Source organism: Chrysemys picta, chromosome 12 (genome assembly GCF_011386835.1).
Source record: "Chrysemys picta bellii isolate R12L10 chromosome 12, ASM1138683v2, whole genome shotgun sequence".
NCBI lineage: Eukaryota > Metazoa > Chordata > Testudines > Emydidae > Chrysemys > Chrysemys picta.
This window is the reverse complement of record NC_088802.1, coordinates 12,570,355-12,592,652: the sequence shown is the minus strand read 5'-3', so window position 1 is coordinate 12,592,652 and position 22,298 is coordinate 12,570,355. Positions and strand designations below refer to the sequence as shown.

The following is a 22,298-nucleotide window of genomic DNA, read 5'->3' as shown; positions in this document are numbered from 1 at the left end:
AGCAGTGGGAGGTCTGTGCCCTGGTTTATAACTGTTTGCCTGAGGTTGGTACTCACGTTTGTGAGCTGCTGTACACAGCTTGATGACAGGTTTCAGAGTAGCAGCCGTGTTAGTCTGTATCTGCAAAAAGAACAGGAGTACTTGTGGCACCTTAGAGACTAACAAATTTATTAGAGCATAAGCTTTCGTGGACTACAGCCCACAGCTTTGCAGAGTTGCAGATGATGATTTTTTAGTTGCCTATAAATTAAGCCCTTTGATGCTCAGCATTGCGACACCAAGTCATGGATTGCCCCCTGTGCAGCCAGTCTCCTCTCCGCAGAGCACAGCTGAGCAATTCCTGATTGACACGGGTGTGCACAGGACAGAGACAGAGCACAGCCTGGAGAGTGACACATCCCAGTAAAACCCAAACTCTCCTCCTAGGCAGGGCTGGCTCCAGGCACCCGGCACCCAAGCACATGCTTGGGGCGGCACCTGGTAAGGGGCGGCGGGGGGAGAGCGGCGCGGCATTCCGCAGGGGGTGTGTGTGCTCCGGTGGCGCGGTGCTCGGCGGGGGGGTGGGATCCAGCAGCGCGGCGCTGGGGGGGGAGGGTTCAGCGGGGGGGAGGGGCGGCGCGGGGCTCGGCGCTGGGGGCGGTTTCCAGCAGCGCTCGGCGGGGGGGGCGGCGCGGGCGCGGCGCTCGGGGGGGGGAGGTGTTCTGGCGGCGCTCGGCGGGGGGGCAGGCTCCAGCAGCGCGGCGCTCGGTGGGGGGCCGGCCCGGGGCGCGGCGCTCGGGGGGGGGGGTGTCGGCGGGAGGGGCGGTGCTTTTTTTTGCTGCTTGGGGCAGCAAAAAAGTTAGAGCCGGCCCTGCTCCTAGGGGTGCAATATTTTCTGTGGAGGCTAGGGGGACACAACCAAGTCACAAAGGAAATCCCAGGACTCTGCCCCCAGCACCTGCAGCTGGGACAGTAAAGTGGAACAAACACGAAGAATTGTTTGTAATGTTTTATTTACAGTAAGTAACTAGAGGTGCTAAGTAAACAGAGCCGAGAAGGAGCCTTAATAGCCACAGCACTGCAAGGAGATTCCCCAGCTACTGAGAACAGTTTTCTTAATGGCATTAAAATAGCACCAATGGCCAGGAAATAATATAGAGAATTAATGAGATCAGTCTCACTTTCAGTAACATGGTTTTTCCATCAATCTGCACCTCTTATCCATCCCCCATCCTGTGTGTGTGTTTGACCATTACAGTGTTACCAGTTGTCCTGAAGTGACTTAGGGCCCTGTAGCAGGAGCTCTGGCTGGGAGACCCTAGTGAGATCTAATCCCACAGATCTGTACAAAACGCTCCCAGCTGTTGCTTATCCCCAACCCCCCAAACTCTGATTGATTCATTCTGTGTCCCTGCCACCCCCACGTCTGCCTGTCCCCAGCCCGGCTGTTAGTTCTGCCCCCTGCCCAGCCCCCATCTCTGCCCCTCTGCTCCTCCTGCAGCCCTAGGGGTTCTTCCCCCTCCCCCTCCCATCCCTGGGGCTGAAGGGAAGGGGCTTCCACAGGTGATAGAGATGAGGAGCCAGGGGCTGGGTAGACAGGAGTCCTCCAAGGTCATAGAGACTGAAGTGTGAGAGGCTAGAGAGGCTGATTTCTGGTTCCTCCCTCTGCTGCGTGTCTCAGGGACACAGTCTGAGCTGGGATCCCCCCAGCACCCGGAGCCAGGGTCGGATTCTCTCCCCAGGGACGGAGCCCGGCGGGAAAGTGAAGATCGGGGCCTCGTCACCAGCATCGATAAATGTCACCTGCCCCCGGTCACAGTCCAGACAAACCCGGATCCTGCTGGGGACCCGGTTCAGGTGCAGGGGGGTCACCGGGGAGGTCAGAGCCCGGAACTGACCCACCAACCGCTGCACAGCCCAGATCCCCCCCTCAGGGCTGAGGCTGATCCCTCCCTTCCTCTCCACAGACTCTCTGGCCACCCCCACAGCCCAGGATAGCCCATCCCCCACCTCCACCTCCCAGCAATGTCTCCCCGAGGTGAATCCCTCACAGCCCAGCACACAGGCCCAAGAGTCAAATCTCTCAGGGTTGTTGGGCAGATCCTGCCATGTGTCTCCCCATCTCACAGTTTTCCGATCCTCAGACAGGACGAGTTGGGGATAAGCCGTGTCTGGATCCAGAGTCACCGTCGCTGGGGAGAGAATCAGAGCGTGAGGGGCAGAGCTCGGCCCTGGGGGAGGGTTTGATGGTGAAAGTGACAGAATCTGCCCCAACTGGGGAGTGACTCAGAGAATCTCCTTCCTCCAGGATTTACCCATCAGCTCTGAGATCTCAGCACAGAGCTGAGGAGAGTCGCTCCCCTGGCAGCTATGGGTCAGTGACAGGGTGAAAGTATCAGGTGGGCCAGGCCTGGGACTCACAATCTTTCCCCTCCTGCCCCCACCTCTCCCCAGGGAGGGGACTAGAGACTCCGGGAGCCCCAGCAGATGGTAAAAAACTCAGTGAACATTGACAGATCTCCCCTCCCCGTCCCACCTTAAATCTCACTGTGGCCCAGCTGCCCCATGCTGGACTTTGCTATGGGGCCTCCCCACCACACCCGGCCTGCTCTGAAATGTCACAGATTGGACAGCAACAGGCCAAATGGTACCAGGATTGAACCTGCCCAGAATTTCACTGCTGAGCAGCAGTCGCAGCACAAAGTACATTATCCTGGGGCAGGGACTGAGGGGCTAAACAAAGGAAGTGGGTTCATGGTGGAAGCTACGAGTGTGAGAGGAGCCAGGACAGATGAAGGTTTTGTGGGGCCATGGGCCACAGCAAGTGAAGGCCCCTCCCCACCCCTTCTGCCTGCAGACCTCCCCCCTCCCCACACTCCTGCTGGGGAATTACCCCGCACCCTGATGCCATTCCATGGCTGGAGTTCTGGGCGGATGGGGAAGTGGGGCAAGCCCCCGAGCCCTGACCCCACTCTCTGGCTGGAGCACTGGGCAGGCAGAGCGGGTTGGGGCACAGAGACACCCATTTTTCCGGAGCCCCTGGGCACAGGCCCCATTGTCCCAGTGGCAGGTCCGCCACGAGGGAGGAGGTACAGAATAGGTGGCTGGTGGAAAGAGGGAGAGGGTCATGCTAGTGATGGGGAGACTAAAGTGACGTCCCGTTTACCAGAGACAAGACTGCTGGGGTCATGGTGGATGGAGAGAGGAGAAAACAGACAAGTTCACAGTGCTGATCACAGGAGCTTCCCAGATATGTATAATGGAGCCAGGGGAGCCACTGTCTGTGATCAAGGCTCTGTCCCTCTTCTTGAGACTGGAGCAAGGGTCTCACACAGACACCGTCCCTGATCACCCCATCAGTGTGGGGTGACTGCAGAGCTCCTGGCTTTCTTCACAGGGGAAACGATGAAGGAAGAAACAAAGGGACACTGGAGATCGGACATCAGCCCAGGGAGATAGAACAAACTCCCCCTGGAGAAGTGGCTGTGGAGGTGTATGTCCCACTGGTTCTGTGCATTGGGTGGCAGCTGCTATCACAGATCTCTGCAGGGTGCAGTGCATATGCGGGCCGTGAAGAGGCAGGAAGAGTAGATGCAATATGCTATAGATTCATTATGGTGTGGTAGGACATAGGCACAAACCCTACCTCACCTTGTGATGCGCCGTGAAATGAAGGGTGCTGGGAAGGTCTGCCCTGAACTATCTCCTCTACTCCCACATACAAAGAAAAAGAGGCACATTGCCTCATCGGAACAAATATTTGGACATTGATAAAATATAATCTTTAATTACCTTCTTCTATAGGTGCCACGGATCTTCTCCACCCTAAAACCAGCCATATAATTAGAGAGGAGAGCAGATCTGAACTAGTATTGCATGATTCAATATTGTACAAACTAATACACTGAGGGAAAAAGAAAGTTATAAGTTCATCACAACCTCCACTGGACTGCATGAGTGTTTCTCTCCCAGGGTGGATCTTCACTGGAGAGTTAGCTCAGGATCTTATCTGGCTGTTGCCCCAACCTGTTTAATGCGCAAGCACAAAAACTCTGACTCAAGTTTGGTGGTGCTTTGCACCCAGGTTAGCTGGCAAGACTTTGGGTATAGGCTATAGCCCAGGTACCACTTTTATTCAGGTTGGTTACATGCCCACTTTGCAGTGTGGAGGGAAGATAATCATGTCAGGTGCTGATAGTCCACCAGTGCCTTCGCACAATTCCTCCTGGGCCATATTTTTTTGGCCACTACCTACTCTACTACTGTATTGCTTATCAATTTTTCAAATTAGCTTTTAGTGTGAAATTCATCCACTTTAGTCTTTCCCCACATTTCATAAAGTTACATTAACAAACAAACCCTCAAAGAATGATGATGATGATAATAATAGTAATAAAAAAGCAAACAAACAAACTACAAATGTTACCTATTGCAACAATTTTAAAAATTAAATTTAAAAGCAAACAACCCCACCACAATTAAACAAACAGCCACATGAGACTCCAAACTGGTACAAAAAGTTTCTTTTCAGAGGAAGAATAATGATACTTACTTATCTCGTTATCTCGTTTCTCTGAAAATGAAAGAGAAATAAATGGTATTTTTTAGGCATTTCCCTTTTCTTATGTTTTATTTCTCTTGATCATCAATATGACAGAAAAGGCTGAGAGAAATCAACATCTTCAGGACATCAGACAAGAGGATCCAGTGGTCCCTTCTGATCTTAAACTCTGTGACTCTATTGCGTATCAGTTTTTCAAATTAGCTTTTGGTATGAAATCTCTCCACTTTAGTGGTTCCCCACATTTGATACAATTACACTAACCCTTCCACAAAAGAATAATAAAAAAAAGGAAGTAAACAAAAAAAGAGGTTTAATATTACAACAAAATTGTAGAAGTTAAATTTTACAGCGAACTCCACAATATTTAAACAAACTGCCACATGAAGATCCAATTACAAAAAAAAAAAAAAAAAAAAAAAATCCTTTTCAGAGGATGGAGAATGACACTTACCAATTTCTATATCTCGTTTGCCTAAAAATTCAAACAGACACAAAATGTTTGTTAGGTGTTTTGCTTTTCTTAAGTTTTATTTCTCTTTATCATCACTATGACAGTTAAAACACATTACTTCTATTCTTCAGGAAATCAGACAAGACCAGTGAGGCCCAAACTTTTCCCATCACTCCCCTCTTGATGAATCTGTCTGTGCCCCCCCCCATTACTGCCCAGTTGGCTCAGCAGTGGCTCTTGGGCTGAAGGCAGAGCTGGGTGCAGAACTGGGGATGGGGGAGGAGCTGGGGCTAGAGGCAGAGCTGGCCTGGGGGAGGAGAGGGAATTTGGTAGGAACTGGCCTGGGAGCGGAGCAAGGGGAGGACTGGAACTGGCAGGAGCCACAGCTTGATGGGGAGTTAGGGGGCGGAGCGCAGCTGCAGATGGGATTGGATCTGGGCTGGGGGCAGAGCGGGGCTGGGTGGGGCTCCCTCCCCTCTCCCCATGGGGGCTGGCAGGGACCCTGCCTTGCACCTGCTCAGGGCCGGATTAAGAAAGGGGCTTTAGTGGCTGCAGCCCAGGGCCCTAGGCATGCGGGGGCCCCGCAAAAAGATCTCCAGACCACCAAAAGTGCAGATATTTTTGCGGGGCTCCCTTAACCTGGGGCCGTGGGCTGCAGCCACTAAAGTCCCTGCATTCTAGCCCAGCCTGGCACTGGCGGGGAGGTGGATCTGCGCGCTGGCAGGCCATTCTCCACTCGCACGCTGGGCTGGAGCTGCGAGTGCCGGGAAGCTCAGTCCGCGTGCTTCCTTCAGTTGCAGGCGCCGCCCCCACAGCTTGCATTGGCCAGGAATCACAGCCAATGGGAGCTGTGGGGGGCGGTGCCTCTATGCGAGCACAGGACAGCGCACGGAGCCACCTGCCCCCCCTCCCTGGGGCCTGCGCCACCAAAAGGGAGCTGTCCCAGGTAAGCGCCCCAAACCACAGCCCCCTGTCCCAGCCCTGAGCCCCCTCCTGCACCCTAACTCCCTCTGAGAACCTGCACCCCCAACCTCCTGCCCTGAGCCCCCTCCCACACCCTAACTCCCTCCCAGACCCCAGACCCCCAACCTCCTGTACTGAGCCCCCTCCCATGATCTTCCAAGGGAGAGGTTGTCACAGGAGGGGGCAGCAACCAGGAGGAAGGCTGCTGGAACTCAGGGGAGCTGATTCTTGCAACAGAGCCACTTGGAGGAAGACAACTTACTTAGGGTATTCTGTGGGGCTGGGGAGGGGAAGCTACAACCTTTGTTGGAAAAATTCCAAACCCTAATGGGCTGCCCTGTCCCTTCCACAAAGAAGCAGGCACCAACAGGCACCAGGTCCCCACCCCTGCTAATCTCCTGGGGTGCCCTGAGCCCCTCCCCGCCATCAGCTGACAGGGCCGGGGGGGGGGAAGTCAGCTGTGTGCAGTCCGGTCCGACAGCCGGCTCTTACCAGAGAGCCGCACTGGCCCACATCGGCCCACTTTCACTTCTGTCTCCATTGATCTGGGGACTAAGGCCCAGACAGCTAAGCAACACCCATACTTTATATCGCCTAGCCTGCCCAGAGAGCAAACAGTACTTTTCCCCCCATTGGGCAACAATGCCCATATAGCAGAAACTGAGGTACACACAGGTTTCATAAAAATATTGCAGAAAATTCCCACTTCATCACACCTTCCTGAACAAGCCAGACCTCTGTAGATTCTTTTGAAAGACTCTGAGACTGAGGGCTTATCTGTGCTGAAAACTTACACCCCTCAGACATGTAGCTATGTAAATCCAACCCCCTATTTGGAAGGACTTTTAAGGGGAATGGGTCTCTGGAAACATCCAAACAGGCCCTAAAATGGTCCAACCTATTACACACACATCAACCCTCCTCAACCCGACAAACACAGAGAAGTAAAAATAAATCAGAGAAAACAACAAATCTATATACAGTTGTGTGACTGTGGTCAACAATTGTATTTGTGGAAAAAGGGACATTGAAACTTACCAACTTCTTCAGTAAGTTTCTCTGAAAAGTACAGAAATAAATATAAATTATTCTCATTGCCTTGCTTCATGAAACAGAGTTAAAAGGCTACATCCTATAGGTACAAAACTCATTAGGAGCATGGAGGGAAAAGTCCAATTTATTTGGAAATTGGGCTGGTATTTTTTATGGATGAAGTTCAGCAGGGCATGGACAGCTGTGTCTGAGTTATATGATCATGGGTATGGTTTTTACTGATTTACGACAGGGGCATGTCTATACGGCCTATCACTGTAATGTCGAGGTGCATTACACTTTATTAGCAAAAAAACAAAAAAGAGAGAGATGAGGTGAAATATGAGAGGCTAGGCTTTGCAGAACCTTCTCTCAAGTGGGACCAGAGACAGAAAGCAATAGCTGCCTGAGAACTGGGAAGAGAGGGAGATGGAGGACCAAGCAGAACAGAGATGTATCTGCTATGATCCGATTCAGTTCTATTGCCTCAGACTCTCCTCTGCACCTCTGCCCCCACCCTCTATCAATACATTCACATCCATTCTTCTTTATTTAAGACCAGGTCAGCAGATCACACATTCTTTTCATGTTAAATCCCTAAATTGCCCTTATTTATTTATTAGAAAAAAACCTTTATTTACAGTATATTTCTCCCTCTGATATTTACCTTTCATTTTAAACAGATAAACAGTGAGGCCAATGAAACCAAACAAAACCACCAGGATCACACTCAGAGCCACCATCCAAGGATTCACCCTCGGGAAAAAGGAATCTGAAAAACAAAACACCCAGGGCTTGCCTTAGTTTGGAAGTGGTGACTAAAAGCAGATTTTTTTTTAATACAAATACATAAATAGTGCCCAGCAGGAATTGCGTGAGCTAAGAGTGAAAGAATGCCCATGTCTACACTACACAAAAGACCAGAAACTGTTTTTAAATACGGCTCCAATCAACACAGCTTTACCACTGATTTATCCTTGAAAACACAGCCCTGATTTGATTCATTGCTATTCAGAGGGCCACAGAGATCAGAGGCAAATTCTCTGCTCATAAAACTCCATTGACTCTAACAGGGTTATACCAGAAAAGAATTTGGCCCTTAGCAGTAAGCAATATTCAGAAACTGCCAGTTTAATTAGCATATTTTTGAAAAATCCACAGTTACCCCCTAATATTGGGAAAAACCATAATCATAATTTGTCGGCACACTTGTGCAGCAAATTAACTAATTTCCATTTGCTGTTCTTGTGTTCACAGTGATTTGGTCATCTAAACAGGATGGAATTTTCAAATGTGCCTAATGTCTTTTCCGCACATGGTATGTGCTCTGATTTAGTGAACCTGGGGCAACCCTCTTATGGGGTCATTCTTCAATTGGTTCAAGAGTTGACAACGTAGGAGTGTTGCACCAATTTAAATAAATTGATGAACAAAACCTTAAACCATAAATCAGCTTCTTAGTGCTCTATCTCCATTTAGCTGAAGTCGATAAGGAATTGATTGAAGCTAAATCTATTTAGGGCACTCTGAAACTTATACAAGAAATGTTCACACAAGCAGGTGTCATCCATTAACTAGTTAATCAGTACATCCTTTGTGTGTAGACAGGGGGTAAAATGAGTCCTTTTGTGGATCCGGCCAAAAGTAAATTAAGGAGTGCAAGTCGCATTGAATGTCAGTAAAAACAACATCACATGACTTAGATGACATTTCACAAAAGTAATGAAGTTGGTGAAGTGAACAGATCACTAGAGCCCTGTGTGGATACAAAATTGGTATCCGCATCCAATCTGCAATCCCCCAAAATGAGGATATCTGTGGATATAAAGCAGATGTCTGTGGGTTTACAGGGCTCTACAGATCACAGTCAAGCCAGAGTACAAAATTTACCACATTCAAAAAAACCATTAAGGTGAATTTAAGGTTACAGGAACCTGCTGCATCAGTGGATTGAGTGAAAGTTCCCTCTCAAAAAGGTTGGAGTGTGTGTGTGTGTGTGTGTGTGTGTGTGTGTGTGTGCGCGCGCGTGCGCGTGCACTAGAATATGAGGAAAGTCGAATTTAAAATTAAATTTACATGAAATTCAAAATGTTGATAGTCTGAATACTCACAATTAAGGGAATCAAATTGCTTAAAATGTAATCCTGTAAAGACACTATCTTCTGTGTTTGTGCATGGATTATGAAATATCCACCACAGATGTTTCAGTTCTTTTCTTCCTATGTTTTGTTTCGTTTCTAGTGGTGGTGAGTTCAGTGTGGGATTTGGATGGTAACTGACCTGCTATATAAACTGCTGATTCCTTTTCTTGATTGAGAACGGTGTTCCTGAGGCAACAAGACAAGTTTTGGTTTGAATGTTCTTTTACAATGAGAGCAGTTTCTGTTTCAAACAGGCCGTTATCCCCTTGGGATGTTGTTTCAGAGAGTGATGGTAAATGTTGCCCATTGAGATCTTTCCACAGCACTTCAGGCTCTGGGTACCAACCAGCTGATTGACAAACCACCCGAATCCCTCCATCTTGGTGACCCTCCACAGAGATAAGAGGAGCAGAGCCCAGACCTAAGGGGAAATACATAAAGGTGTCAATTCCATATGTTAATAAAGCAGAAGGGACAGTTTGTGGATCCCTTACTCACACTAGACAGCACTAATTCATGCGGGTAGTCAGTAGAAGGGATAAATGAATACTGGAATGTCTGAAATCCCAATACTCATGGACACACACAAATTTGAACAAATATTTAAAATAGTTTCACTGAGTCAGTGGGAGATATTGTCATCTCAACACAGGAGCAACTGAGTGCTGACACCTTTGGAGATATTACAATGTAGATAACTGAACAGGATCTGAACTTTAGAAAATCTGATCATTAGGGAATTGGATAGATATATTTATTTTTAAAAAATCTAATTGGTTCATGGTGAAAGTGTTAAAGCAGCAGGGGAAAAATGCTCAGCCTTGTCTAAGAGTGATAAATGCATAATTTCCCCTCCCCACTAGGACACTCTGCACTCCATAGCCACCACAGTAATATGATTATGGTATGATTATGATAAATTATGTTGCATCTTGTACAACATGTGTCAAGTAAGGTGTCAATGTAAAAGTTATGATTGGCTGAATGATTATCGTATTTGTATGCATGTATCATTTTTGTATCTGGAGTTATTAATATTGACTATGCATCTGTATTTCAAATGTGCTTGTTCTGGGTAACACACACAACTAGCCTTTCAGGTACAACAGTGAAGAAGCTAGACAGTGCTAATGGCCCATCAGCGAAAACAATGGGCCAAGGAAAAGTCTTGTCCTCACTGCGGGACACTTCAGACAGCCTGTGGATAATGGCTGCCATGACTCATCAAGCATTCAGGGGCATGTGACTAGACCCATGATACTGAATTCCATTTTGATACCTGTATTTTCCCACAAACTGAGCTGGGAACTTGGCTTGGAACAAAGGGGTTCCCGCCGTATAAAAGAAACTGTAAAAGGGGGAAGTGACATCACCAATGGGCCTCACTTGCCCCACTACTCAACACCTGGATATACCTCTGGAAGAGCACAGACTTTGAACTGGGGAAGTGATGGTCCCAGGTGGGAAAGATGGAAACCCTGCCTGTGTATGAAACATCTATAAACTGCTTGTACTATCTAACAGGGTGAGACACTTTTTGATTCAAATCCTTTGTGGTATATTAAGCTTAGATTGGGTTTTTGTTTATTTGCTTAATAATCAACTTTGATCTCTTTGCTATCACTTATAATCACTTAAAATCTATCTTTCTGTAGTTAATAAATCTATTTTATATATTTTTTACCTAAAATAGTGTGGTTTGAGTGAAGTCTCAGCTCAGTTAACAAAGGTTTTTGTGTATATTCCTCTCCAAATCGAGGAAGGGGCGAAGAGGGTAATTGTAATAATCTTTACTGGTCAGGCTTTTGACCAGGGCAGGATGGTACAGCTCCAGGGTCCTAGGTTGGGGAGCTGGGGGGTGTTTTGGCTGAAGCCTCGCTATTGTTGGTTCATGAGTGCCTGGCCAGATGCATTCATGCACAAAGATGGGTGTGATCCCTGCCTGTGGATGTTGGTGTGAGTGCAAGTGTGGAGGGCTTTGCAGCTTGTCACAACATCATAGTGCAAGAGGGAACCCAGATTGATGAGACAGAGGGATCAGCTGTACACCAGTTCCAAATGGTACCCGGGGGAAGCCATCAGACCCACCACCACCATCATACAGTCTCAATAAATAAGAACACTGCATTTGATTTTAACTACACCCATGAGTAACAACCAACAGTGAACCAATGAGAGAGCCGTAAAAGTCTGTCAGTCCCACCTTAGCCACACATCCTAGAAATGACTGCAGAGCAACTGGAAGGCCATATTTGTCCAGAAGTCTTTTCCTTCTTAACTAAAGAACGCTTTGGGGTCAGTAAAGATTGGGCAAGTGCGTGCCTTGGCCATCCTAAAAATGTTTTTAATAACATGTTGGGAAAGTTTCCAGCATATTTTCCTGGTATGAAAGTGGCTGTTTGCTGGAAGTTAGATACACTGTGTTATTGTGAAATATTTCACAAGCAGGGAGTCACAGTTGTTGTAATAGGAAAGAATAAAGCCTGCAGACCACACACAGCTAAAACTGTTACAAGCTACTGACCTGCTACCCGCAGTTCCAATACAGTTTCTCCATAAATAGTATCATCTTGAACAAAACAGAGGTATAGTCCTTCATCAGCAAGTCTGATATTGAGAATTCTCAAGGGAACATTTCCATCTGTGAGTCCGGCTTTCAAAAGCTCTGTCCTTCCGTGATACTCTGGCATCTGCCCTTCATATTGATCCATCCCATCACGATACAGGTGCACAAAGGATTCAAAGTGAGATCGGAACCATCTCACCTCCATGTTTGCAGCGCTCATGCTGGGGGACAAGTGACAGGGTAACGCAGTTTCCTGACCCAGGATGGCAGTGACAGGGTCATGGGGTCCAGTCACTGTGAACTTTGCTGGAAAATGCACCAGGGCAAGAACAACAAAAAGCAGCTCAGAGGAGAGTGGGAATTTGATATGAAGGACACAGCCAACAGGTTCCATTTTTACAAATTTTCCAAAAAGTTCAGCCAGAAGCAGACACCCGGCATGGAACATTTCTGCCTAAATGCTTAAGTGAGAGCAGCGCTCATGGGCAACAGGACGGGGGCTCTGTTATAAGAACACTCAGCCTCGGTGCATGGCACAGGCACACAGCACTGAGATGGGGCGTGGAGCTGATAAGAGACAAGCTTGGAGCATGGCCCAGGCACAGAGCACTGGACAGAGAGTGGAGAATTGGTAGGTTCAGTGCATAGCACAGGCACGCAGTGCTGACACGGGGTGGGAAGCTGAAGACGGGTGTGTTCAGTCCCTGGCAAAGTCACACATCAGAGAAACTGAGGCAGAGAAATGGTAATGGAGATTTTTGGTGTATAGTTGAGACAAGCTTACTATTTAACAGCCCATGTTTCTGAGTGATCTCAAACTGACACGCTTACTGACATTGCCATGAAATTTTCTGGGCCTCACCAGGAATAAGGGTAGGGTTAGTGGGCCATATTTGGTGTTCTTTCACCATGGTATTTCTGTGACATAGCCCTATTGCTAGAGCCAATTGTTGGATTATTATGGTTCAGTACTTCATATGATCAAAAGACCAAGTAACCAAACTTAACCAAAATTATTGGCTAAAGACAAAACAGTGCACTACGAAAAGGAGACAAACATACTGTCCTTCTGGGAAGCAATTCTTATTTTGCAGCATGCTCACCTTACACAGAAGGTGTGCTTCAAAAATACACCCCCCGTCCCCCAAAATGCACTTATATTTATACCAGGGTTATTCACAAATGAGAAAACACTTTATACATCACCCAAGATCCAACCCACCAGTTCCTTAACTTGTTGTTTTTTACCTTCCTTTTCTGTTTTAGACACCACTTTCCACACCAGGCAGGTGTGGAGGTACATCCCAACCAGTGCCTAGGACACACCAGTCATGTATCTTGGCTTTGATAGACTTACTATTTTCTATGGTGAACACTAACTTCAGCTTTGTAAAGTTTGGCAGGATACTTAATATCGGTGAACAGAATTGTGGTAAGAGCATAATACATTCAGTTAACTTCCCAACACTTCTATCATGTATATTATAGGGCTACTGTGCACATAATACCTAATAACATGGTGTTATACTACAGCTAATATATTAGCTAACAGGCCCAATAAAAAAGTCATGTGACATCAATATATTTTGATTCTTATGTTTTTGGGCACATGGGAGTCTCAAATTAGGGCTCTGATCTTTTTTACATCTGAAACCCACTAAGTCAATTTATTTATTTTATTATTATTTATTGTTATTATTAAACTCTTCAATAAGTGTCTATCCAATGCTTTGGGGAACCTTGACAATCCCTTAAAAGACAGATGTGTGCACTATTCCATGAGGAAATAGAATAACCCAGCAGCAGCAACACAATCAGAGCAAACAATGAATAATGAAGGTGCTGATCTTGCTGTGCGGTAAACTTTACACACTGTGAGCAGTTACATTGACTTTGAGTGAAGCATGTTGTTAAGACACTTCAGGGGCCTAAATAAATCCTCTAAGAAGCAGCAGACACAGTGCGGATTCCTACCTGATTCTATCTTGTGAACATAACAAAGAAGGAAGAAAACAATAAAACCAGGGAGAGGGGAGCTGGCTCTGGAGCTGTGGCAGAATGAGAGAATCTTCATCTTCACTGTAACTTGATCTACACAACAGGAAGGAAAAGGAAAAAAAAACTCATCATAATGAGCATAACACACTGATTAACATTAAAGTCAAACATTAATGAGAACACATTAAATAAAAAGGAATAAATACATTGTTAAGTGAACCCTTTCATATTACGGAGTTAGAAGATCCCTTCAAAAATCCACATTAAAAAAATAAGTCAGAACAGTGTAAAAAGTGATAGTAATTCCATCAATGGAGAAAAAAAATTAAGGAATAAAAAGCAGTGTGTGTGTGTGTGTGTGTGTGTGTGTGTGTGTGTGTGTGTGTGTGTGTGTGTGTGTGACACAGACAGATTACTGGTTTTGGGTTTTTTTACCCATTTATTTTCTTTCAACATATCAGAGGCAAAATGATTCAGTCCCACAAACAGAATTATCAAGTAACGGGAACAAGAGAGAAAGATACTTCCCATAAAGTTGGATTTGCACGAGTTTGTAACTTACTTTACAAAACAGAAATATACAATTAGTTAATTCATAACAAATCTCCCTCTGAATGCATTGAGAGCAGGATCAGGTCCAGCGTTCTTGAATAAAATATAAAAGGAAATAAATAAATTCTTAAATCAAATAACCACAATAGTTTGGTATTAAATGACAATGAAAGGAGAGGGAAAAATAGCTCATAGATCATTTTGAATAATAATTCAAAAGTAAAGTTTATATTCAGAGTAAGACACGTTTATCCTGCGATTATTGGATCATTTTGCAGTTAATAATTCACCCAAGGGCAGGAATAATTACTAGGAAATATCAAAGAACAAGGGCGATGGTATTCAAGTGACAGATTTCACCTACCTGATAAATCCTGGGAATAAGCTTTGGAAGAGTATTAATATCTTCCTGGTATTCCAAGGTTTTCTAAAATCCTCATCCATTCTCCTCTAGTTCAGTGGTTCTCAAACTAGGGCCGCCGCTTGTTCAGGAAAAGCCCCTGGAGGGCCAGGCTCATTTGTTTACCTGCCGCGTCCGCAGGTTCGGCCGATCACAGATCCCAGTGGCTGCGGTTCGCTGCTCCAGGCCAATGGGGGCTGCGGGAAGCAGCAGCCAGTACATCACTCGGCCCGCGCCGCTTCCTGCAGCTCCCATTGGCCTGGAGCGGCGAACCGCGGCCACTGGGAGCTGCGATCGGCCGAACCTGTGGATACAGCAAGTAAACAAACCGGCCTGGCCTGCCAGGGGCTTTCCCTGAATAAGCGGCGGCCCTAGTTTGAGAACCACTGCTCTAGTTATCTGACATTGTCAGTGACTATTTCGGTTATGAGGCTCCAAAATTAATTATTAATAAAACATTACAGAGACAAAGAGATGAATTCCAGTCTTTCCTTGCATATTTCTGCGAAAATGGTATTTATTCTTTGTTGGTCACTGAAGTGAAATGTGTCTCTCTTGATGCCTTCACCAAGATAGAAAGGGAAAGTAGAAAAGGAACAGGAATGCTGTGTGATTTCAGTCCCTATCACACCCACATTACGGTTTGGAGATAAGGATCTTCTTCCAAAGAAGCCCTCCTAGCCCTGATCTACACTACAAGTTTAGGTCGAATTTATCAGTGTTACATCGATTTAACCCTGCATCTGTCCACACGACGAAGCTGGGTTTTTTTACTTAAAGGGCTCTTAAAATTGATTTCTGTAGTCCTCCCCCGACGAGAGGATTAACGCTGAAATTGACCCTGCTGGGTCGAATTTGGGGTAGTGTGGTCGCAATTCAATGGTATTGGCCTCTGGGAGCTATCCCAGAGTGCTCCATTGTGACTGCTCTGGACAGCGCTCTCAACTCAGATGCACTGGCCAGGTTGACAGGAAAAGTCCCGCGAACTTTTGAATCTCATTTCCTGTTTAGCCAGCAATCTGCAGGTGAGTGCAGATCTCATCAGCAGAGGTGACCATGATGGAGTCCCAGAAACACAAAAGAGCTCCAGCATGGACCGAACAGGAGGTACGGGATCTGATCGCTGTTGGGGGAGACAAATCCGTGCTATCAGAACTCCGTTCCAAAAGACGAAATGCCCAAACATTTGAAAAAAATCTCCAAGGGCATGAAGGACAGAAGTTATATATAATTCAAAAGTAAAGTTTATATTCAGAGTAAGACACATTTATCCTGGGATTATTGGATCATTTTGCAGTTAATAATTCACCCAAGGTCAGGAATAATGTTTTGATCCACTCCATCTCTCTTATACATCTTAGCTGGCAGCAGACGGTGCAGTACGATTGCTAGCCATTGTCATCTCCTGGCTGCTCGCCAGAAGTCGGTGCAGTATGACTGCAGGCAGGACTGAATCTCCAGGAGACGAAACTTAAATAGAGAATGACCTGGAGTCACTCCCATGTCTGCCCAGGCGCCCCTGACTGACCTTACCGAGGTCAGCTAAAAGAGCACCCAGGAGACGACGATGATGGCTACCAATCGTAACGCACCATCTGCAGCCAAAAGGCAACGAGCTGCTGCTGCGTAGCACTGCAGTACCGCGTCTGCCAGCACTCAGGAGACATACAGTGATGGTGAGCTGAGCGGGCTCCATACTGGCCATGGTATGGCGTCTGCACGGGTAACCCAGGAAAAAAGGCAAGAAATGATTGTCTGCCGTTGTTTTCACGGAGGGAGGGGTGACTGACGACATGTACCCAGGACCACCTGCGACAATGTTTTTGACCCATCAGGCATTGAGATCTCAACCCAGAATTCCAATGGGCAGCGGAGACTGCGGGAACTGTGGGATAGCTACCACAGTGCAATGCGCCGGAAGTCGACGCTAGTCTCGGTACTGTGGACGCACTCTGTCGAGTTAATGGTCTTAATGGTCTTAAGTGGGGACACACACAATTGACTGTATAAAATCGATTTCTTAAAAATCGACTTCTATAAATTCGACCTAATTTCATAGTGTAGACATACCCCTAGTGTGCCAGTGTTGGTGGCAGCAGGCTCAGATTTCCATGTGCCCCAGTCTGGCTGAAGGCAATGAGAATTTTGAAGAGGCTCGGCTTCCTGCTCTTTGAGAACTGCTCAAGAGCTGTCATAATAATCATTAGTCTTTAAGGTGTCCAGAAGAGTACCCAGAAGTCACCTACTACAGGACAGGCGAACAAAGAAAGTAACAGAACGCCACTAGCCGTCACCTTCAGCCCCCAACTAAAACCTCTCCAGTGCATCATCAAAGATCTACAACCTATCCTGAAGGATGATCCCTCACTCTCACAGATCTTGGGAGACAGACCAGTCCTCGCTTACAGACAGCCGCCCAACCTGAAGCAAATACTTACCAGCAACCACACACCACACAACAAAGACACTAACTCAGGAACCTATCCTTGCAACAAAGCCCAGTGCCAACTCTGTCCACATATCTATTCAAGTGACACCATCATAGGACCTAATCACATCATCCACACCATCAGGGGCTCATTCACCTGCACATCTACCAATGTGATATATGCTATCCTGTGCCAGCAATGCCCCTCTGCCATGTACATTGGCCAAACTGGACAGTCTCTACGCAAAAGAATAAATGGACACAAATCTGACATCAGGAATCATAACATTCAAAAACCAGTAGGAGAACACTTCAATCTCTCTGGTCACTCAGTAACAGACTTAAAAGTGGCAATTATTCAACAAAAAAAACTTCAGAAACAGACTCCAATGAGAAACTGCTCAACTGGAATTAATTTCCAAACTGGATACCATTAAATTAGTCTTGAATAAAGACTGGGAGTGGCTAGGTCACTCCCAGTCTTTATTCACAAACTGTAATCTATTTTCCCATGCTAAATTTCCCCCTACTGTTACTCATACTTTCTTGTCAACTGTTTGAAATGGGTCATCCTGATTATCGCTACAAAAGGTTTTTTTTCCTCCTGCTGATAGTAGCCCACCTTAATTGATTAGCCTCTTAGAGTTGGTATGGCAACCTCCACCTTTTCAGAGAGAGAGAGACAGAGAGAGAGAGAGACAGTGCATACAATCTTCCTACTGCATGTTCCACTCTATGCATCTGATGAAGTGGGTTCTAGCCCATGAAAGCTTATACCCAAATAAATTTGTTAGGGTATGTCTACACTACGAGAGTAGTTCGATTTTACTTAAATCGAATTTTTGGAATCGATATTGCAAAGTCGAACGTGTGTGTCCACACTAAGGACAGTAATTCGACTTTGTGAGTCCACACTAACGGGGAAAGCGTCGACATTGGAAGCGGTGCACTGTGGGTGCACTGTGGGCAGCTATCCCACAGTTCCCGCAGTCACCGCTGCCCATTGGAATTCTGGGTGGAGCCGCAAATGCCTTCTGGGTAAAAAAAATGTGTCCAGGGTGCTTTTGGGTAACTGTCGTCATCCATCCATCACTCCCGCCCTCCCTCCCTGAAAGCGCCGGCGGGAAATCAGTTCGCGCACTTTTCTAGTCAGTGACAGCGCGGACGCCACAGCACTGTGAGCATGGAGCACGCTGCGACCATCGCTGCAGTTGTGGCCGCTCTCAATGCCTCGCAGCTTATCATCCACCTTTCCCTGAGGCAGATGCAGATAAGTCAGGCGAGGAAGCTACGGCACCGCGGTGAGGGCCTGAAGTCTGAGAGTAGCACAGACCTCTCAGAAAGCACGGGACCCAGCGCCGAGGACATCACGGTGGCAATGGGTCATGTTGATGCCGTGGAACGGCGATTCTGGGCACGGGAAACAAGCACTGAGTGGTGGGACCGCATAGTGCTGCAGGTCTGGGATGAATCCCAGTGGCTGCGAAACTTTCGCATGCGGAAGGGAACTTTCCTGGAACTTTGTGAGTTGCTGTCCCCTGCCCTGAAGCGCAATGACACCCGGATGCGAGGAGCCCTGACTGTCCAGAAGCGAGTGGCCATAGCCCTCTGGAAGCTTGCAACGCCAGACAGCTACCGGTCAGTCGCGAACCAGTTTGGCATGGGCAAATCTACCGTGGGGGTTGTTGTGATGCAAGTAGCCAACGCAATTGTTGATGTACTGCTGTCAAAGGTAGTGACCCTGGGAAACGTGGAGGCGATCATAGATGGCTTCGCAGCGATGGGATTCCCAAACTGCGGTGGGGCCATAGATGGAACTCACATCCCTATCCTGGCACCGGACCACCAGGCCAGCCAGTACATTAACAGAAAGGGCTACTTTTCCATGGTGCTGCAAGCACTGGTGGACAACAGGGGACGTTTTACCAACATCTACGTCGGATGGCCGGGCAAGGTTCATGACGCTCGTGTTTTCAGGAACTCTGGTCTGTTTAAAGAAGAACAGGAGTACTTGTGGCACCTTAGAGACTAACAAATTTATTAGAGCATAAGCTTTCGTGGACTACAGCCCACTTCTTCGGATGCATATAGAATGGAACATATATTGAGGAGATATATATACACACACATACAGAGAGCATAAACAGGTGGGAGTTGTCTTACCAACTCTGAGAGGCCAATTAATTAAGAGAAAAAAAACTTTTGAAGTGATAATCAAGCTAGCCCAGTACAGACAGTTTGATAATAAGTGTGAGAGTACTTACAAGGGGAGATAGAGTCAATGTTTGTAATGGCTCAGCCATTCCCAGTCCTTATTCAAACCGGAGTTGATTGTGTCTACTTTGCATATCAATTCTAGCTCAGCAGTCTCTCTTTGGAGTCTGTTTTTGAAGTTTTTCTGTTGTAATATAGCCACCCGCAGGTCTGTCACTGAATGACCAGACAGGTTAAAGTGTTCTCCCACTGGTTTTTGAGTATTTTGATTCCTGATGTCAGATTTGTGTCCATTAATTCTTTTGCGTAGAGACTGTCCGGTTTGGCCAATGTACATGGCAGAGGGGCATTGCTGGCACATGATGGCATATATCACATTGGTAGATGTGCAGGTGAACGAGCCCCTGATGGTATGGCTGATGTGATTAGGTCCTATGATGATGTCACTTGAATAGATATGTGGACAGAGTTGGCATCGGGGTTTGTTACAAGGATAGGTTCCTGGGTTAGTGGTTTTGTTCAGTGATGTGTGGTTGCTGGTGAGTATTTGCTTTAGGTTGGGGGGTTGTCTGTAAGCGAGGACAGGTCTGTCTCCCAAGATCTGTGAGAGTAAAGGATCATCTTTCAGGATAGGTTGTAGATCTCTGATGATGCGCTGGAGAGGTTTTAGTTGGGGGCTGAAGGTGACAGCTAGTGGTGTTCTGTTATTTTCTTTGTTGGGCCTGTCTTGTAGGAGGTGACTTCTGGGTACTCGTCTGGCTCTGTCAATCTGTTTTTTCACTTCAGCAGGTGGGTATTGTAGTTTTAAGAATGCTTGATAGAGATCTTGTAGGTGCTTGTCTCTATCCGAGGGATTGGAGCAAATGCGGTTATATCTTAGAGCTTGGCTGTAGACAATGGATCGTGTGGTGTGTCCTGGATGGAAGCTGGAGGCATGTAGGTAAATGTAGCGGTCAGTAGGTTTCCAGTATAGGGTGGTATTGATGTGACCATCGCTTATTAGCACAGTAGTGTCCAGGAAATGGACCGCTTGTGTGGATTGATCTAGGCTGAGGTTGATGGTGGGATGGAAATTATTGAAATCATGGTGAAATTCCTCAAGGGCTTCTTTTCCATGGGTCCAGATGATGAAGATGTCATCAATGTAGCGCAAGTAGAGTAGGGGCGTTAGGGGATGAGAGCTAAGGAAGCGTTGTTCTAAGTCAGCCATAAAAATGTTGGCATATTGTGGGGCCATGCGGGTACCCATAGCAGTGCCGCTGACTTGAAGGTATATATTGTCCCCAAATGTGAAATAGTTGTGGGTGAGGACAAAATCACAAAGTTCAGCCACCAGGTTAGCTGTGACATTATCAGGGATACTGTTCCTGATAGCTTGTAGTCCATCTTTGTGTGGAATATTGGTGTAGAGGGCTTCTACGTCCATAGTGGCCAGGATGGTGTTTTCTGGAAGATCACCGATGGATTGTAGTTTCCTCAGGAAGTCAGTGGTGTCTCGAAGATAGCTGGGAGTGCTGGTAGCGTAGGGTCTTAGGACAGAGTCTACATAACCAGACAAGCCTGATGTTAGGGTGCCAATGCCTGAGATGATGGGGCGTCCAGGATATCCAGGTTTATGGATCTTGGGTAGCAAATAGAATACCCCTGGTCGGGGTTCTAGGCATGTGTCTGTACGGATTTGTTCCTGTGCTTTGTCAGGGAGTTTTTTTAGCAGATGGTGTAGTTTCTTTAGGTAATCCTCAGTGGGATCAGAGGATAATGGCCTGTAGAATGTGGTGTTAGAGAGCTGTCTAGCAGCCTCCTGGTCATATTCCAATTTATTCATGATGACGACAGCACCTCCTTTGTCAGCCTTTTTGATTATGATGTCAGGGTTGATTCTGAGGCTGTAGATGGCGTTGTGTTCAGCATGGCTGAGGTTATGTGGAAAGTGATGTTACTTTTCCACAATTTCAGCCTTTGCACGTCGACGGAAGCAATCTATGTAGAAATCCAGTCTGTTGTTTCGACCGTCCGGAGGAGTCCATGCAGAATCCTTTTTTTTTGTAGTGCTGGTAGGGAGGATTCTGTGGGTTAGTATGCTGTTCAGAGGTATGTTGGAAATATTCTTTGAGTCGGAGACGTTGAAAGTAGGATTCTAGGTCTGTTTAGACGGCTGCAGCAAGGTATTTACTTCCCGGACCACAAAATAACTGTTGGGGATGTGGAGATGCCTATAGTCATCCTCGGGGACCCAGCCTACCCGCTAATGCCCTGGCTCATGAAGCCCTATACTGGCGCCCTGGACAGTGAAAAAGAACTCTTCAACTACCGGCTGAGCAAGTGCAGAATGGTGGTGGAGTGTGCTTTTGGCCGTCTCAAGGGGAGATGGAGAAGCCTACTGACTCGCTGTGATCTCAGCGAAACCAATATCCCCATTGTTATAGCAGCTTGCTGTGTGCTCCACAATCTCTGTGAGAGCAAGGGGGAGACCTTTATGGCGGGGTGGGAGGTTGAGGCAAATAGCCTGGCTTCTGATTACGCACAGCCAGACAGCCGGGTGATTAGAAGAGACCAGCGGGACGCGCTGTGCATCCGGGAGGCTTTGAAAGCTAGGTTCCTGAGTGAGCAGGGTAACCTGTGACTTTTCAGTTTGTGTACAGAGAAGCTGAACCTGCCCCCGTTTCTTTACCCAGTTAATGTTGACTATCCTCTCCAGTTACATACCCCCTTCACCCCCTTCCAACACACGTTTCGAAATAAAATCAGTTCTACTTTGTTAATGAACACCGTTTTCTTTATTACTGTTTTCGCGGGAATTTTTTAAAACTGGGACGCAGACTGTGGTGGGGAGCGGGTGTAGTTTAGTGATGCAAATGAAGCTTCTAAACTCAAGGATTGACAGGCTCCGCTGCGGTGGGATGGTTGTTTCAACGGAGCCTGTCACCCCTCCTGATCGGGACTGTGTGTATGGGGGGGCTATGTGACTTTGTGGCAGGGGGAGGACGGTTACAGATCCCCTACTGCGTGG

General features: G+C 46.9%; 1 protein-coding gene across 8 annotated transcripts in view; it reads right to left on the bottom strand.

The window, feature by feature from the left end:
- Positions 1–1,505: 1,505 nt before the first annotated feature.
- The window catches only part of LOC103305721 (butyrophilin subfamily 1 member A1-like), a 281,081-nt gene continuing 260,288 nt past the window's right edge, over positions 1,506–22,298 (bottom strand). For 2 of the 8 annotated variants that reach the window (XM_065564429.1, XM_065564430.1), the window contains exons 6-14: positions 13,671–13,787; positions 11,655–12,002; positions 9,270–9,551; positions 7,657–7,761; positions 6,996–7,016; positions 4,995–5,015; positions 4,532–4,552; positions 3,772–3,804; positions 1,508–2,171 (exon numbers count right to left, since the gene is read on the bottom strand). In XM_065564429.1, coding sequence (XP_065420501.1) covers positions 1,657–2,171; positions 3,772–3,804; positions 4,532–4,552; positions 4,995–5,015; positions 6,996–7,016; positions 7,657–7,761; positions 9,270–9,551; positions 11,655–12,002; positions 13,671–13,787 — 1,463 coding nt within the window. In that variant the 3' untranslated portion in view covers positions 1,508–1,656. Of the gene's footprint in view, positions 2,172–3,771; positions 3,805–4,531; positions 4,553–4,994; positions 5,016–6,995; positions 7,017–7,656; positions 7,762–9,269; positions 9,552–11,654; positions 12,003–13,670; positions 13,788–22,298 lie in introns of all 8 variants that reach the window. The other 6 variants (XM_065564428.1, XM_065564434.1, XM_065564435.1 and 3 more) reach the window with 5 other exon arrangements.